At 36.8% G+C, this 19,621-nt stretch overlaps 1 protein-coding gene across 1 annotated transcript; it reads right to left on the bottom strand.

The window, feature by feature from the left end:
* Nucleotides 1–2,303: 2,303 nt before the first annotated feature.
* Nucleotides 2,304–17,977, bottom strand: LOC128207316 (uncharacterized). The gene is made up of 4 exons (XM_052910167.1): nt 17,052–17,977; nt 7,302–7,460; nt 6,634–6,835; nt 2,304–6,202 (listed from the first exon to the last, which is right to left on the bottom strand). The coding sequence occupies exons 1-4, from the start codon at nt 17,550–17,552 to the stop codon at nt 3,762–3,764; spliced, it is 3,303 nt and encodes a 1,100-aa protein (XP_052766127.1). The 5' UTR covers nt 17,553–17,977; the 3' UTR covers nt 2,304–3,761.
* Between the last annotated feature and the right edge of the window lie 1,644 nt (nt 17,978–19,621).

The following is a 19,621-nucleotide window of genomic DNA, read 5'->3' as shown; positions in this document are numbered from 1 at the left end:
CTATGGAAGGCCCACATAAGCCTTTTATGATTTTCACTTAATCGGCTATTTAATTTAATATGTTAAGTTTAAATCATTAAAGAGTAATTGTATAATAATAATAATAATAATAATAATAATAATAATAATAATAATAATAATAATAATAATATAAAAACAACAACAACAACAACACAGATTTATAAAATGAAGATGTTTTAATAAGATGAGTCATAAGATGTAGTTGAAAAATTAGAAATTAAAGATAACCATATAAATATATTGTTTCTAGCACGTACATATGTATTATAAAAACCGACGTGACGATTTCGACACTGCTTTTACACGGAGTGTATAATATGATATTGAAACAATGACAAGAATATTGGGCTTTATCCAATACCTTTTTAAAATGAAAAATGTTTGAGCGGTTTTATGTCAACTGGCAATGCGCATTCCAGGCAATGTTTCTTTGAATTAAGAAATGTTGTTGTTTTTCTCATAACAGGTTGGAACAGAAAAGTTATACATATTTAATATTATTGACTATGACTATGAGTGAACAACCTTCACAAGCATAACATAACATGCAACGTTGCAATACATTTATCGTACGTAAATCTCAGTGAATATGAATGTCCACTACCAAGTAAAAGGTAAAGCAATAAATATAAGCTTTGTTTTCAGTCGTTTATAAATGACGAGTAAGTAGCTGGCAAATCACAACTCCGGAGTTCTTTTGTAATGACCCTAGCCTATAGACTTTTAAATTATACACACCATGTACACATGGATCGGGACCCGAATCAAAACCTACCATTAATGGGTGTTACCCAGTATTGATATTACAATGAAGCTCCAAGCTGGACTCTACCGCTGATGACAAAGATAACAAGAGGGCCACGATAGGCCTAAATCGCTCACCTGGGTGAAAGTTTTAAATCTTTGTTTTTATGAGAATGAATGAGCTTATTGATTTATGGCATTGCAACAAGGAGATTAAACTATGATCGAGTATTGTCAAATGTTGTAGTGGTTAAGGTCATCCAAGCATAGCATTTGTATTTGTTTTCAAAACTGTACAAATGGTACAAATTTCATTGCTGTAGCTTCAAAAATAAGAAAGTAGGTCAAAAGGTCACAGAATAGCTCAATCGAGGACAACAATTATGTTTCATTGCAAAACAACATATATGGTCTTAATATCATTGCTGTAGCTTAAAAAATACGAAAGTAGATCAAAAGGTCACAGTCAGTGTTATCCAAGCGCACCATTGATATTTGTTTTTAAAACTATACACCGGGTCAAAATTTCATTGCTGTAGCTTCAACAATAAGAACGTTGGTAAAAGGGTGACACACATTTAAATTCCATTTCCAAGGACAACATTGATATTAGTTTATGAATATACAGCTGTGATCGAATCCATAGATATAGCAATAAAATACAACAGTCAACTGTAAATAAACAATGTATTTGGCATCCAAAGCAAAGCTTCAGCCGCAGCTATACTTCGTAATATATAGAACAGCTGTAAAAATACAACTATACTGTGCGATCACTGTTGTCATAGTGTAACTTTTGAGCCAGTTGGTACGCCGTAGTTTATGGTAAGGCCTTAGTGTTTTATATTTCTTCAAAGATGGTTTTGCAATTTTGATGTTTGTCATGTGTGTGTGTTTTTTCTGAATGCCGTAACATAGCTCATCGACCGAATGTTTAGGTGTCACTATCTGATATCTGACTTGAGATAAAGAGTGTGTGTATCTTAAATATTTATCCAATTGAACAAAAATAAATAAGTATGCACTAGCCGAATACATTAACGAAGTAAGCCCTATGCTTTTATGCCCGGGTTTCTATGCGATATATATTTATATATCATTCATGATACGGTTAGTCCGGAATAATGTTTCGATAAACTATAATTTGTAAGCAATACTGTCATGGATGTTTATATGTATTATGACATTGTTTTATGCATGGCATAAAATGTGCGCGACATATTGTATGTTAGATATTGCAAATAAAATTACCTTTCAAAACATTTATAATTATAACAGACGAGTGATAACTAGTAGAAATGTAAGTTTCCTTTACCTGACAAACCATTAATTTAATGTTTGAAATACATCCATAAAACCATTTTCATTAACATAAACATCATATCATTCCAAACTTGAGCTTGTAGAATGTTGTACATTATGTAACATCTGGGTGTATAGGATGTTATATTGGTCCCAGGTAACATGAACTGTGTCACTAATGTTAAAACTAAATATTATGACCGAACAATTAACGGGAAAATCTCTCATTTTGCCAGCATTTTATTCCCATACTGACAACAATTAACTCGCTTTTGAAATACGGCGGTCGAATCATGCGAATGCAATATGCAATATTAAAAACAAAACAATTTACAACTTTCGCTGACTCAATTGCACTGATTTTATTCAGTCGATTCACGTACACAATCATATGCCATCGGAAAGATATCGTGATTGTCCGAAGATTTAAAGGTGTGGTGTAGTGTTATACAAAATAGGTTTCCGCCTCCCAATCAAGTGTTCATTGATTCGAGCCTTACCAGAATTCTCATTGATACTTGTGATGCATATAGTTCTATTCACAATCGAGCTAAAATTAATTTGATATTAAATTGAGTTACCAGAATTGTCAGTATATCATGTACGTTTGTTTACGTAAATATGCAAACGATCACGTGTATTTGGCTAAAACATGACTTTTATCAAACAACTAAATCGTATGTTTTGTTTTACATCACTGGTAACATAATACAATCAGAAAGTCGGCTTGTCTATAAAATCTTATCAGTTTGCATCAGTTTCATAATATCTCATACTAGGCTTGTCGAAGTGCCAATGTTTTGGAGCCCACTTGCACTATACCCCTGTTTCTCTGATAGCAGGTAGTGTTCTGGTTGAACCGTTGTCACACAAAAGGACACATTCCGCACAACTGAAGGCAAAGCAACCATCAAAGCTGCGTATATTTGACAACAACCTGTTATAAAATGATTCTGGCATGGTAACCCCATGAAAGTGTACTTTCTTAATGTTGCCTATAATTTTTATTTCATTTGTAGCAAATGTCATTCTTCCGCACCTCAGCCTCAAAAGTTGCCCGTCTTCAGGAAATGCTATAGGACTCGATATGTTCAGATTTGTAAGTGCTACTGATGATAAGCGGTGGCAACAGGACAGGTCAATTTTTCCGGAAAATGTAACATTACTCATTTCAAGCGTGGACAAGTCATGACACATGGCAAACTCTAATGGTCCCTTTTAACTCAACAGTATCTAGAAAAAGACTATCCAAACGGGCATTTCGTGAAAAATCTATGTTTAGTCGAATGTTTTCCAATCCGCATTCCCCACCTTTGGAACACAATATCTTCAGCGTCGTTATATCACTGCATGCGGTAAAATCAATCTCACCAATAATTTTTGCTCCCCAAATTTCCACTTCTTCCAACAGGCAACAACTTGACAATTTCAATTCACCGTCCAAATGAACATTGTTAAGTTTTAAGTGCCTCAGACGTTCACAAGACAAGTCGAGATATCCAGAAACGTTGACATTTTGCAAAACAAGTGACGTCAACGCTGGCAGACCATTTATTTCTAGACATTCTTCTATTGTGAAATTCTTCAGTTTCAGAGCATTGAGTAGCGGGCATGCGGAGAGATCCAGTGTCCCTTCCAAGCTGATCATTTCCAATTTCAAAGACGTTAACTGTGGACATGAACGAAGATCGAGTTTACCATCCAGTGACACGTTTTGTATCTTCAATGATGACAGCTTCTACACACGAGAACAGATTCAAATCACTGTTCATTGTAATATTCTCCAATTTTAGACAGTTCAGTTGTGACCTTGCTGGAAGACACAATGTGCCATCAAAGTTAACGTTTTTCACCTTCAATGCAGATAACTTTGGACAAGATGAAATGTCTATGCTTCCCTTTAATGTGACGTTTTTCAATTTAATTCGAATAATTTGTGGACAGGAGGACAAATCTAGGTTTCCCGGCAGAATAACATCTTCTACTTTTAAAATAGATAGTTGAGAGCAAAATGAAAGATCGATCAACCCTGAAAAAGAGACATCCTTTAAGCACAAAGACCAGAGATGAAAACATGAAGAAGCCTTAAGCATTCCGCCAATCGTTACATTCTTCAGCTGAATTACAGATAGCTGGTGGCATGCTGAAAAGTCTACATCCTCTTGTATTTGAACATGCTCGATTTCACAGGTGGATACATGAGGACAACATAGTTGAAGAGGACCATTTATAATGCTGTCCCTTAAAGACAATATTGACAGTTGGTCGTATGTAAAAACTCTTTCCTCTTGGCATTCAAAAGTCACACTTGAAAGTGACATGTACTTCAAACAATGGTGACTGTTGTTTATAATTTCGATTACTTTTTGTGTATTTCCATAATGTTTTGTGTAAAGAGTTGTTATTCTGTTGATGTTGAAATCAACAATAGCCCCTAAATGAACATTGTCAGTGGAATCGTCTAAATAGACGTGTTTGAAAATTATCTCTGTCTGCAGAAAACCGTTATTTTTGCTCTCCTCAAGACCACTTGACATCATTTCCTGAAGAGCTTTGATCATTTGCCCGTTCTGGTATTCATTGAAGTTTTTTGAGAGGCAGTAACTACAACTGTCAGAAATCTTTTCAGAAAATAATTTTGCTAGTTCCGCATTCATTCCACATATAAAGACGAATATTTCGGACATGTCGAATATTCTGTCCAAATCTACAAGACAATCTTCCATTCGCTTGAAAACAGATGGCTTTTCTGGAGACGTTACATCTAAGGATGAAACAAACAAAGCACAAAGCATTTCCTGGTATGACTTGTGTAAAAAGCTGTACCTAACTGGTTGAGAGGATGCATTGCATGTAATTGTGCACCGCGAAAGTATTCCAATTTTCAACAAACTTTCAATACTGACTTCTGAATTCATGAAGCATTCACTGACAATATCTTCCGTAAACGTAACCGTATCTTCTCTTGACTCCGCAAACAGTGTTTTGAAAGCCAACCGTCCTAAACCAACCAGAATGGTGCTATTTTCTGTACAAACTTTGTTTTCTAGTATACAATTTGGCAAAGACTCACTGCCAATCAGCTCAAAATCGCCATTGTATTCCACCGATGTGTCCATGTTGGCCATTTCAATGAGAAGACTGATCATGTTACAGTATGTTTCGCACTTTGACTTGCCGAAAGAGACATCATCATACCACAGGCATAAAATATGCATCAACATCACTGGTATCGAACATATGTTTGCTATTGAACATCCCATAGGGATGGAATCATCCTGATGTGGGGTTTCAAGAAAAGATGACTCCATTACCTTCCTAAATTCGGCAACATCTTTCGTTTTTCCGTACTTCGAATTCAAGCAGCTGGTCACATATTCCGTCAACAAGTCGTTGCGGACACCCTTTATGCCATTTATTTCAATGCAGACAGTCAGATCAGATTCTTTCAATCGACACTCTGAAAGTTTCCACGGCCTTGACGTTATTAAGCATGTACAGTTTGGCCGAACTTTGAAATGTGGAACATTGTTTGGTTGTACTTTACACGATAGAGGGTGTTTCCATTCATCTAGACCGTCAATAACTATCAAACAAGATTCATTTCGCAAAATCTCTTTCAATAAAGATGGATCATACATATGACCACCGGAGAGATTTGTTACAATCTGCTGGAAAATCATATCATCAACATCGCACAACTGGTCTCGAATTTCTCTTAATGACACGAAGAACAAAAAGTCGTACTCTTTCAGGACACAGATATCTTCAAAATGTCCGGTTTTGTTATTTTTCTTGAAGGTTTGTATTTCCTCTTTATCATTTCTCTGTAAAGCGCACCAAATAGCCGCAACGTATTGACAGAAAGCCGTTTTCCCCGCTCCAGCCTTTGCACTTACGTACACATATCTTGACTTGCCTTTCGCGGAATTAAATATTTCGCGAAATGTCGACACAGAGCCTTTCCCAGATATGTGATCTCCTTTGCATGAGTATCTTCTATTTGTGCTGATTGTTTCGATGCTTGGCGCCACGTAGAAGTCGACGATTTTGGACCGCTTTTCTTGAATCATTGGAGATATTGATGAAGTGCAGTGCATTTCCGAATTGAATTCGTGCAAGTCGTTCCTGAGACCTACAACAAAAATGGCATTATGGACAATCAGTTTAACATTCACATTTTTCAGATATAAATCAAGCAAGTGTATCTTTTTATAGATAAAAGTGATTTACTGTACATTATGCATAGTGATGCTATACTAGTTCGATATCATTTGGTAGTGTTCTATGTGTTAAGAGAGAATATGTAAAACATACTCCGATATTTTGTTATTACAAATACGTTTGTTGGGCACTGAAATATTACAAAAGTGTAAGATTCATGATGTATGTTTATTCATTTATTTAGGATGCAAGTAAACACATAAAACAGCAAACCAAAGACTTTCAAACGATAATAAATTAGCATGGTGTCACCAGGCAGCATCATTAAACATTATCGCGAATGGGTTGATGAAATAACCATCATTTAATATTTATACATTCTATAAGTATGAACATATTTACCGCTTTTCTTATTTTCGTAGACGTTTGAAATATGTTCGGGGATCCCACATTGCATTATGTTCTTTTGAACTTCTTCCATGTAGTGTATCAAGCTTTTCTCAAGCGACCTCAGCTCTTCGATCTTATCAGACAGGCCCTCGGTAGTTATACGAACAACAGTTCTTATATCAGCTTCGGTCATCAGGAGTTGATCGTTTTCAAGCTGAAACATAAAAAACGAAAATGGTTATGGTGTCGGCTTCACTGTCGGGATTAAAATACATACGAGACTGCTGCTTTCTGTTAATTTTTTTTTTCGAGTTTACAGTTTCAAAATATTGATTGCTGTCTTATTTTCATTCTTTTAGATGAATAAAAACCTATCGGGATTTGATTCTTGTGGGTTTTTTTATCGATAGTTATTTATTAAGTTGTCAATTTTTACTGTCAAATCACAGTCATACTTATAGCATTTGCTGTTTGTTCGACAGATTTCCACTCAATCATTCCATTTTTCAATGTGAATAAGACGTATAGATTCCACATCGGTGTCGGATAGAACCCACAGTTGTCAAATATTGAGCGAAAGGATCCACTATGCACCATCACCATGCAATAGCTGAATGGAGCAAACGAGGCGTATTTTATGGGATTATTTGATTTAAAAGATATATGCATACAGGAAGTACCTGAGTAAGCTTGGTCACAGCTGATGTGGCTTTAGGGTCTGTAGCAAGCCTTTTGGAATCCCAAAGCAAATCTTTCATGGTATCTAAATTCTCTTGAAGTGTGATGTCATCTATTTGTAGAGAGGAGGAGTGGCGAGTGTTGTTAGCAATTTTGCGTGCCTGAAAATGACAAAAAAATGTCCTAGTTATGAACAGAAATCTGACTGAGTCGGAAATCCAATACAGTCAGCTTCCTTTAGTAAGTTTAAAGCTGCACTCTCACAGATTTACCATTTTTACAACTTAAATGACTGGTTTACATGCATTTTGAACCAAATTCGGTCGTTTCATGACACAAAAAATAATAACATTGCAAACTTTGGAGAAATCCGCTGAAGCGAAAGTGCCTATAGATAGAATTATATAGGGAAACTATGGTTAAACAGTTCTCACGACTTAGCCTTTCCACAGATCAACTTACTACCTACATATATATGTTAGGATAATTCTTGCCCTTGAAGATGATGGTTTTGTATTAATTGTATGATTTTTACATTTTGGTCCTTTTTAAGGGTTTTGTTGGTCATTAAAAGTTACGTTGAAATAAGAAGGAGCTATCTATCTATCTATCTTCTTTATTTCCTCCATTACTGAAGATATCCAAGTTATGTACAAACTATCGAACTTGATCAAGATATTATGGTCACAAACATGTGTTTAAAGTTTGGTGAGGATTGGACAAACAGTTTTCAAGAATTAGATCGGAAACAATCTTCGGGACGTATTTTTCAAGTCTTTTTTGCAAATAAAGGGCCGTAACTCCTAAATGACAAAAGCGATTTCCATGGCTATCGAACTTGATCAAGATATTATGGTCACAATCATGTATGTAAAGTTTGGTGAGGATTGGACACATACTTTTCAAGAATTAGATGTGAAACATATATTTTTGAAGTATTTTTGGCAAAAAGGGCCGTAACTCCTAAATGACTAAAGCGATTTCCATGACTATCGAACTTGATCAAGATATTATGGTCACAAACATGTGTTTAAAGTTTGGTGAGGATTGGACAAACAGTTTTCAAGAATTAGATCGGAAACAATCTTCGGGACGTACGTACGGACAGACGTACGTACGGACAAGGGCAACCCTATATGCCGCCACTTTGTGGGGGCATAATTATTACAATAAACATATTATAAATGGAAGGGTTACATAATGTTTAAATAAAAAACACAAAAAACAACAACAAAAAAACATGGTGATGTACAATGCAGCATACATGTAGTTAACACAATATGTGTACAGCTTTTGCGTGTCGGTTAGGTACATGCATTTACATATGTATACATGTATATATTTCTATAAACGTCAGCAACATGTATTGCGTGCCCTACGCATTACCTTCCCTAAAGGGGAACTTTAACACAGTCGAAGATGAACTTAAATGATCGTTTGAGGAAAACAAGGTTTTCCTCTTCATTCATCAGTGGTAAGATAGGAGCGCCGAGGAGTCTTAGTGAAAAGAAAGTTCCATCTAGATGCAATAAGTCTGCTAGGAATTGCGTCCCAAAAACATGAATGTCACTTATAAATGACGTGCGTAATGTCGATGTCACAACGCATACATGTACACTATGTACTAGCACATCTGTCATTGGAAAAGAACATTGATCGCAAATATTATGCTGGAGTTTGACGCTGCGGCACCAATGTCTTGCAATAGTGTTCATTATACATCTGTATCCGCTGTGAAAACACACTTTGTATACAATACATGGACGGACGTTTGGGTGAAGAACCCTAAAATATTGAAAACTGTCATCACAAAGCACACGCGAGTTCCACTTGCTCTCTTCAAACTGGTAAACTAAGGTCTTAACGTGGCTCTTCCAATTTGATTTGCATGGCAGCTTTGATGGATTAACAATCACATCGTTAACAGTTGTCTGTAAACCATATTTGCATAGGATAAAACATATATCAGGAACAAAGCCATACATGTGAGTTCCAACTTGTGATAAATATAATAGATACCTACGAATAAACAGATTTCTGCTAATGCAGTGGACATTTAAGCTTAGGAGTTTGTGCAAAAACAGAAGCTTTCTAATTTCAATGTCGCAACTAAGCTTATGCAAGCCAACTATCGCTTCACACATATCAGATCTAGTCAATATCGTAAACCCCAGTAACTTTTTTACAATAAAGTGTTGAAATCTATTGACTAAGTTAGCATTTGTCGTAGACATGTTACACCAAAGCTCACAACCATATAATGCTATTGGTTTGACAATTTTCTTATATAGATCTATAGAGATCAGTGGGTTGATTCCATGGGGACTAACTCCCTGCGCAGCCATGGAATAAAATGCGTTTCTCGCCTTCTGTAATCTTTCTTCAATGCGAGTGGTATATTTTAAATTATAGTCCTGCCTTATACCAAGGTGACTTACGTAGCTTGATTGTTCAATGTACATGTTTCCATAAAGTATTCCAATTGGTGGTGCAGTTCGTCGTTTTGTAAAGACAACCGTGTTTGATTTCTTGACATTGACTTCAATTTTCCAGCTCTGGCAATATGTGTATACAATGTCTACTAGGCGTTGTAGATTAAGGGGAGTGACTGATACTAGTGAGATATCATCCGCAAACGATGGATTACCTCCCTTGACTGACATAACCATACTTCCATAATTGCTTCGTTCAAGGTCGACGAGAAGTTGGTCGACGTAAACCAAATACAAAAATGTTGACAGGACCCCTCCTTGCCTAACAGAACGCAGAACGTCAAACGGCTCTGATTTAAGTCCTTGCACTCTTATTACACATTTCAGGTCCTTTTACGAGCTTATTAAGAGTCTCAGAAATTTCCCAGTGTACCCCAATTTGCCTAACTTGAAGAAGAGTCCCATGTGCCAAACGGAATCAAAGGCAGCTTTCTGGTCCAAGCAGGCAACGTAGGCATTGCTTCCACTCTCAATTTGATGGTAGATCGTCTCTTGAAGGTTAAACGAGGTAGTTATGCAACTGAGATCTTTTTGGAAACCTTGCTGCTGAGCTGATGGAAATTTTTGACTATGCACATTGGTGTTTGTATTTATCCTTGAAAGAAGCATCTTTTCAAACAATTTACAAAAACACGGAATTAATGAAATCGGCCGATAGCTGCTTGGATCTGTTTTTGTTTTTCCCTTTCCCTTGAAGAGTGGTACTAAAATGCTTGTTTTCCAAGTTCCCGGTACATTTTCATGGAATAGTATTGCGTTAAATAACCGTACTAGCGCTTCCTGGATGATTTGTCCTCCCTTAAGTACGTGCTCGTTGAGGATATTGTCAATCCCAGGCGATTTCTGTGCTTTAAGCGTTTTGGTAATTTCTTGAACTTCAGTCAATGTAACTTGCTGCGTAAGTATATGATTATTAAAGAGTTCGCAACCAGAATACTTGTTAACATCGTCTATTATTGATTTGTCATTTTGCAATGTTTCGTGGGGTCTGCTGAACACAGTCTGAAAGTAATGCCGAAAACCGTTGGCTACTTCGTTGTCTTTATATGAGAGTTTGTCAAATATTATTTCATTGCATCTTTCGGATTGTTTCCCATTACGTTTTCTAAGTAACTTCCAAAATTGTTTGTAGTCCATTTCAGCGGTTCTGTTTAACTCATCCAACGAGTTATTCTCATATTCATCTTGCTTTTGTCTTTGGATGCGCCTGAAGTTTGCTTTTGCCTTTTTATACAGATTGTATGACGGGTTTCCATGTCCGCTCAGCTGGCCGTCTTCAATCCACAATCGCCGTAAATGTCTAGCGTGTGTATGAGCGTTCTTCACGGTTTCGCACCAGTAAGGCTTTGCACGTTTGTTAAACTTGCTAACTGGGAGACACTTCTTAGCAGTATACAACGATTGCACGATTATCGAGTTCAAAAAATCAGGGTCGCACTGCTCACTGTTTGTTTCTACAATACATTTAAGATTTTCACACAACACAGCTTGGTATTGTGAACAATGTTCTGCCGTGCATTTGTTCCAGGCTATGGTGGTCCATAGGGGACTAACTGGGGTGAAACTGGGTTTGATGTCACAACACATGATAATGGGTAGATGGTCAGAGGTTAGCACATTCGTGGAGTCAATAATTTTAAAAGATCGTATCTGTTCAACAAATCCTTCGTCGGTTATTACATGATCCAACACCGTTCTATTTGGTATAAACGTATATTCATCCTGTTTGTTAAAATGGTATTGGATGGATTGTAGATTTTAATAGTATATAGTATATAGTATAATGGTCCCCACCCGTCTATAATAGGCAATAAGTGACTCTAAGTCGCTCAGAATGGATTTGTAAAAATCAGTGTCATGGCATGCAGGCATATAAACACAAAATATATACAGTGGAACAGCATCGGTACATTTCACTTCTATGCCTAATATGCGGTCATTTGTTACATTACAAAGTTGACGATCTGCCATTATCGTAAATTTACGATCATAATAACGACCAACTTAACGATAATCATAAAGGCGTTTCAGAAACGTCTCGTAAACTCTCCGGTCGTACGTAAAAAATAACGATAAAGCACAGCGTTAAGCGAGTGACCAAGTCTGAAGTGAAATGACGTTACGTCATATTAACCTGATGAGCACTGTCTTTTTTATTAATAATAATAATAATAATAATAATAATAATAATAATAATAATAATAATAATAATAATAATACTGATAATCTCTTGAAGGGAATCAATTAATGTAACTCTCCTTTTTATAATGATTGACACAAATGATACAAACTCGTGGTCTCTATTCTGATTAACCATCTGCTATTTATGTTACAATTGTATCTTAAGTACATCATCATCCGTGATTTTTTGTGATGGAGGCAGTGGCGGGTTCAGATCGACGTTCCCTTAAAAAATTGTCTAATTATAATGAAAATTGGAGAACAACAAAATACGTTTTTTTTCAGGCTGGTGATTTTACTTTGATAAGTAAAATATTGTAGTATGCGTATTATGAATGTTCTGTAAAGTAAATGCAAACGTGCAGCATGGTGCTGATGATGATAGTCACGAAGATGCGACGACAACGGCAATGATGATTTAATAATAATAATGCGACAACGACACTATATTCATAATAATGGCGATGACGACGATAGTGATAATGCGGCGACGACGAAGACGAATATTATGATTATTATAATGATAATGCGACGACGACGACTAAGATGATGATGATAATAATAATAATGATGATGCGACGACGGCAATGATACTAATTATGATGTGACGATGACGACAATGACCATGACGAGATGATGATGCGTAGATGTTGCTGATGATTGATTTGGATGATGATGAAGGTGGTTAAGTTGGTGGTGGTGGTGGTGGTGGTGGTGGTGGTTGTGTATGTGTGGTGGATGATGATGATTTTTTGTATGAAGACAATTCATAAATCTATCTTTATTGTGTCAATCGTTGTAATAACAGTTAAATAAACAGTATTTCAGATCCATTCAAAATACATGATCAAATCTACATTTGCAGACATGCTTCTTCAAATACACAAAATGACTAAAAGAAATACAGCTATTTTACAAGCTGGTCTCATCAAAACACATTATTCAACAAAAACGCCAGCTCGTTAACGTTTTCTGACAATGATCTTCAGAATTGGGTGCCTAAATGTCTTCTGACAATGATCTACTGATTGAAACCCCAAACAATTAATTTATAATTTTCAGACGATATAGTATCGGCAATGTGATGCGTATTCAGTGCTAACATTGTTCTATGTTACAAATATTCGTTCTGCATGTTCTGTTGTAATAAGGAAAATAACACAAACCATACAACGAACTGAACATAATGGAACATAAGACAGAGTTCGCATAACACAACTAACCTCTCGATTCTTTTATCCCTAATTTTTTGTAAGACAGTTTTTTTTTTCTTTTTTAAAGGCACTCACTCATATATTGTTTTACTGTTGAAATTTAGTCGTATTACTAACTTTTATGTACAACCATCAAACAGCAACTCGCAGATACCCGTTTGAGCAAAATATTCTAAATTCAAACATAAGACAATTCAATTTTAATAGGTTTAATAAGTTTAAAATAAATATATTTTCAGAGGTTATTAACATATTTCGGTCCAACATAACTTTTTTTCTGTAACGTGATTCAATTAGTATTAACAGCAGAGCACTGTTTATCACGTTTGATGCATTCGGAGCACCTCGGCCAATTTTCATCGAAAACAACCTCGGATGTATTTGGACGGTTTACGATGTCAAAAACCTTTACATTTTACTACGCTGCAAGTAGATCGCGTAGTAATTTTAATTTAGCAATTCAACTTTGTGACTTTACTCTTAGGAATCTCAATTATGTATGCAACAATACACATCACTGGCAAGCATTTCAAACTAGGATTTAAACTACTATAAATGATTAATAATATTATCTAAAAAAATACTAACTACTTCTACTGATGTACCGGCATGTAACCTAGGTTGTTTTCGATGGAAAATGACCGGGGTGTTCCGAATAATGTGTTATCATTGTAACAAACGTTTTATTTACATTTTAACAAAATGATTTGTTTCGATGCCTGACTCGACGAACATAAACGAGTTCCTTTAAACCAAAAGCTTGTCTGTCAGAACAAACAAGAAATAATGCTATTAAATGATCCGATGACTTGGCTTATATTATATTACACAAAGCCAAACTAATGTGCATTTTATCAAACGAAATCTTTTTCGTCCATTGTTTTCACGTTATCACTCCTAGTCTTTTCAAGTGCTCACAAGGACAAGCAATACTGCCCTGAATTGGGATAGATTGAGGAAAAATGGAAAACCAGCACAGTGTAAGTGTTAAGTAAACAAACAAATTAGGTAAAAAAATAAGGAAAGGAGGAACGGGCGAGGCGAGCTAGTCGTACTAAGTTTCAAGATTTTACCCAACATGTTTAAAATATCTTATAGCTAAAAGGCGCGTAGCTGCCTATACGCGAGTACGCGGCTGAATACACATGATTCTGACAAAAAAAAACAGCCAAAATTGCAGTATGCGTACTTGACTACATGATTCTAAAACCGTCCATTTTCTAGTCCTAAGTAAAGCAACTCAGAACGCCCAGAATGCACAAGACTGCACCATGGTTTTCAAAATAATCCGAGGGGGCATGTCCCTGGACCCCCCCCCCCCTTGCATAATTATATGAATCCACATGAATAAAGGGCTAGCTACGCCCCTGGTGTATAACCTGTTTCGCTTTCTCCGCCCAGCTTGATCTTTGAGATTGTATCTTATATGTTGTAAATGTCTTAGACCCAATTTGAGAAGGCGGGGAACCAAATTAAATGTCATTTCTGTAAAATTGTTAAACTACAAATCTTAATAACGACTAGTCTTTCAAAGACTGAAAATGTAGGTTATAATTCAACAATAATCTCTGCTGCCTACCAAATGTTCGCATTTTAAATGATTGAAAATGTTCATGTTCATTGTACATGTATAGATTATGTTTGTATATTTTCTATATGTTCGAGAGGACCTAAATGCATTGTTAGAATAATCGGTAGTTGAGGAATGGCCACTTAAATAATTTATAATTAAAAACAATATGCAACCACAGATATGGCACTTGAGTTGCTTTTGCCAACCGAGGGAGACAAGAACTGGTCTCACCCCGCCCCCCAATTTGATTTATTACCCGTCTTTGGGAAACTTCCCCCAGGCAAATCTACCACCAATAATGACCCTCATTGCCCTCCCTCTAAGAGTGCGGACTCTGCAGACCCCACCGGCGGTGTGACTACATCATCCTCTGAATTAGGCACCTTAACCTTCATATTTGCCCCATTTTCAGTTAGAGATACCATGACAACGAATGGTTGAACCTGTACCAGGCGTGGATCAGACACAGAAACAGCCTGTTTGGCCAAACGTTACCTGGGAGAATTCTCTGAACTTTATTTTGGGCCTCGGCAAAAATGAAATCTCTACTCTTGTACGACAGATAAAGCACCCATCCCTTTTCCAAACGGACGGACCCCGGCTACGGACCCCCGAACGTGCCCCACCCCCTCTCGAAGTTACTACCAGAGGAAGCATTTCTACCTCTCTGAGCTAACCATTTGACCGACAAATTGGCATTATTTGCACAAACAAACCTAGCTACCCGCCTCTCAGACTTCAAATACTTTCCAATTAGAGGACCATCAAACTTTACCCCCACGGGTTATCTAACTTAATTGGGCCTTCCTAACTTTCGCCCCCGGGGCTGCATTATTCAGGTTCAACCATCTTGTCATTATGAACCACGTCAAATCTCCCCCTTCGTGCGTACTCTTACGAATTCCTATTAGGGCTTGGCCACCTCCAATTCCCTTGGTCGGCCTCCTGGTGTTACCAGAAAATCCGATAAGTTCAAGTTCAACCCAGCCGGTAGAGTCGTAGGAATATAAGTAATCCCCTAACATGTGTCTTAACCACTACCTACAGGTGTGAAACTCAGATATCTCCCCTCAGATTATATAAACCCATAGAACCATGCAATCACCCACAGGGGTCATATTCCCCCGCGTATTCTGCCCCATAGCTCGCGGTCCATTGTCGGAGTCAAGGTAAAAACCCTCAGTTAACACCCGATCCTGGACGTGGCGAACCAATAGCAACATTTTAATGCCCAATTCTCTGCACTGCTGACCCGATTCCCCTGATGCGGTACATGACACATTGTCCTAACCGGTACTTGGGATCTGTATGACTGAGATAGATCCCGAGGATAATTCAGGTATTCACAAAATGACTTAAAGAAATACAGCTATTTTACAAGCTGGTCTCATCAAAACACATTATTCAACAAAAAGTATCTTAACTGGTGCAGATTGCCATAGTGGTTAAGTGTTCAGAGTTTCATGCAAATATTATCTATTATCTATTTCAATCATGTTATGATATACACTGGAGTATACACTTTATATAGCATTCTGTGTTTAAACATGAGCCAGTAAAAGTAAAAATAAATGTATTTAGAAATATCAAAAGATTCACATAATTTCTATAAAAGATAGTATAAAGGTTTACATGATCAACAATGGTAGTGTGTGTTTTATATTTTATCATAAGTTTGAATAAATGTATCATTTCAATTTTCCTATATAATTCAAAAGTGTTTTAATCCTTAGAGGAAACATGTACAACTGGATATACATCACAGTTGAAACTGTAATTTTTTTTATTCAAAATGCCATTAAATCAACGTGTTGTTATGGAATAAAAGGGTATACCTGTCTTATTGTCAATACAACATTAATGACATTTTAACTGGTACTAAATGATAGCAACTGCAGTTAATATTTCAGTTTAGCTGTTCCTTTCCGAAATTTCAAATCCAATTTTGTGTTACACTGCTATTGGAAAAATTACCAAACTGTTAAAAGATAGTTATGGAAATGGCCTCAATTAAATGTCTTGATAAACGATCAATTATAGACTTCAACAAAAAGACACGGAATATAGAGAGTGCAGCTTTAAGGAAAACAAAATAATATGCACAATCTACTCAGTCGTGTTATACGAATATAATCCCTAATCCCTGATGGATTTGCCATATAAAAAAAACGTAAAAAAGTCCGTTCACCTACAATTATTTGGACAGTTATAAGCTGTATTCGTTAATGAAATTTCTTCTTGTATGTATACAATTCCAAAAACAGCAATTACTGATATTTTATAAAAGGCTACCTTGATGCATTTATTTGAGGCCTTGGTCAGATCGTCCGCAAAATGAGTCTCGAACTGCCTGCAATTTGCAATCAGGTTGACGATTCCATTGAAATCCGTCTCCTGTGGACAGTTCGCGTCCCTATAACCCTCGGGAGGAAGGAAACATTTTGCCACCTCCCAGAAATCTGTACACCATTTTGTAGGATCGGTATTGCTCCATGAAATTTCCCTGCCTCGTGCTGCCTGCTTTAATTGTTTGTAGAATTGTACGCAAATATTGTTTGGGCAAACATAGTGGGGCGATTTTAAGTCTTTTTTGCTACACATTTTGCAAACTGTTCCGATTGGTCGTCCATTTTTTCTATTGATGTCATCGAACGTACGCCGATGGAAGCATTTCATGACATCGATCACAAAGTCTACCAGCCCTTCCTTAGTGATGTGTAATCCAATCAGCGTTTTGTACCAGTTTTGGTTGTCTTTCGACTGTGTAAGTTCCATATAAGACTCCATTTTCATTTGTCAGTTCAATTAGCTAGCATGCACACCTTGATGGCAAGTTGACGTTATATAGAATACATGGGAAGCCAGTTAAAATCAATGTTCCGGCTGGTGAACTGTACATAACATGAACTCGACGATAATTATAAATTAATTATATTACAATATAAAACAATGCGGCATTAAATTATCACGCACATTGGTAATAATCCATTGACTTGATTTCATTTTGTGCGGTATACTAGTACACCTTTTGTGTGAAAAAGAAGCTAAATTTAGAAATCAATCACTCCGATCTAGTCCAATAATATTATGTTAATAGTTGAATCATGTGTCCTGAATGCGAGCACATTTCCTCACCATATTGAAACATCTGTTGGTATTGAAATAGGTCCGCTTTAAACTTTATTGTTGATTTCCATGCAGTTTGGCTAAACTACGGAATTGACAATTCCTTTGTGAATAGCATACTAAGTATATGATTTTAATAAGTCGGCGTTACATATTTGATTTTGTGACAAGACTGGTCATAGCTGGGATCCCAACCATATATATTTTAACACAATATCTGGAACAATGTTCTATTTGTTGCTCCTGTAAAATATCATATTTGTCGTAATACAAAGAGACAATGAACACTTCCGTCTGTCATTCTTCCCGCGTAGTCTTTCTGTCCAGTTTGTCTGTCTTGCCTTCCTGTCTGTATGTTTGTCTGTATGCATGTAAGTCTTGTCATCCTGTCTGTATGCATGTAAGTCTTGTCATCCTGTCTGTATGCATGTAAGTCTTGTCACCCTGTCTGTATGCATGTAAGTCTTGTCATCCTGTCTGTATGCATGTGAGTCTTGTCTTCCTGTCTGTATGCATGTAAGTCTTGTCTTCCTGTCTGTATGCATGTAAGTCTTGCTTTCCTGTATTGAATGCATGTCTTCCTGTCTGTCTGTATGCATGTAAGTCTTGTCTTCTTGTCTCATATGTCTGTCTTCCTGTCTGTATGCATGTAAGTCTTGTCTTCCTGTCTCATACGTCTGTCTTCCTGTCTGTTTGTATATAAGTCTTATCTTCCTGTATCTTATGTCTGTCTTCCTGTCTGTAGTGTATGCATGTAAGTCTTGGCTTTCTGTCTCATACGTGTGTCTTCCTGTCTGTATATAAGTCTTATCTTCCTGTATCTTATGTCTGTCTTCCTGTCTGTACGTATGTAAGTCTCATATGTCTGTCTTCATGTCTGCTTGTATGTTAGTCTTGTTTTCCTGTCGGTATGTATGTAAGTCTTGTCTTCCTGTCTCATATGTCTGTCTTCCTGTCTGTCTATATGTAAGTCTTATCTTACTGTCTCGTATGTCTGTCTTCTTGTCTATCTGTCTTATATGTCTGTCTGTCTTGTCCTCATGTCTCATATGTCTGTCTTCCTGTCTGTTTGTATGTTAGTCTTGTCTTCCTGTCTCATATGTCTGTCTTCATGTCTGTCTGTATGTAAGTCTTGTCTTACTGTCTCATATGTCTGTCTTCCTGTCTATCTGTATGTAAGTCTTATCTTCCTGTCTCTTATGTCTGTCTTCCCGTATGTCTGTATGTAAGTCTTATCTTCCTGTCTCGTCTGTCTGTCTTCCTGTCTGTCTTATTCTCCTGTTTTATATGTCTGTCGGTCTTGTCATCTTATCTGCATTGTCAGTCTGTCTGCATATCTTGTCAGCCTGTCTGATCTTGTCTTTATGTCCTGTATGTCTCTCTTGTCTTGTTAACTTTTCTGTCTTTTCTGCCTGTAGTGTCTTCCTGTTGTTTTATATGTCTGTCTTTATTGTCTGTCTACCTGTCGTGTCTGCCTGTTTTGTCTCTCTGCATGTCTTGTATACCTGTCTTGTCTGCCTTTCTTGTCTGTGTTCCTGTCTCGTCTGTGTTCCTGTTTTGTCTGCCTGTCTTATCTGTCAGGTCTTGACTATCTGTCTGTATTGTCTGCCTGTCTGTATTGGCTGCCTGCCTGTATTGGCTGCCTGCCTGTGTGTGTCATGAAGATGCCAAAGTCATACAAGAAATATATATTAACTTGTGGAATTCAATTTATCAATAAAACTTAAAGTAAAGAA

This window comes from Mya arenaria, chromosome 11 (assembly GCF_026914265.1).
Source record: "Mya arenaria isolate MELC-2E11 chromosome 11, ASM2691426v1".
NCBI lineage: Eukaryota > Metazoa > Mollusca > Bivalvia > Myida > Myidae > Mya > Mya arenaria.
This window is presented reverse-complemented; position numbering and strand designations above follow the sequence as displayed.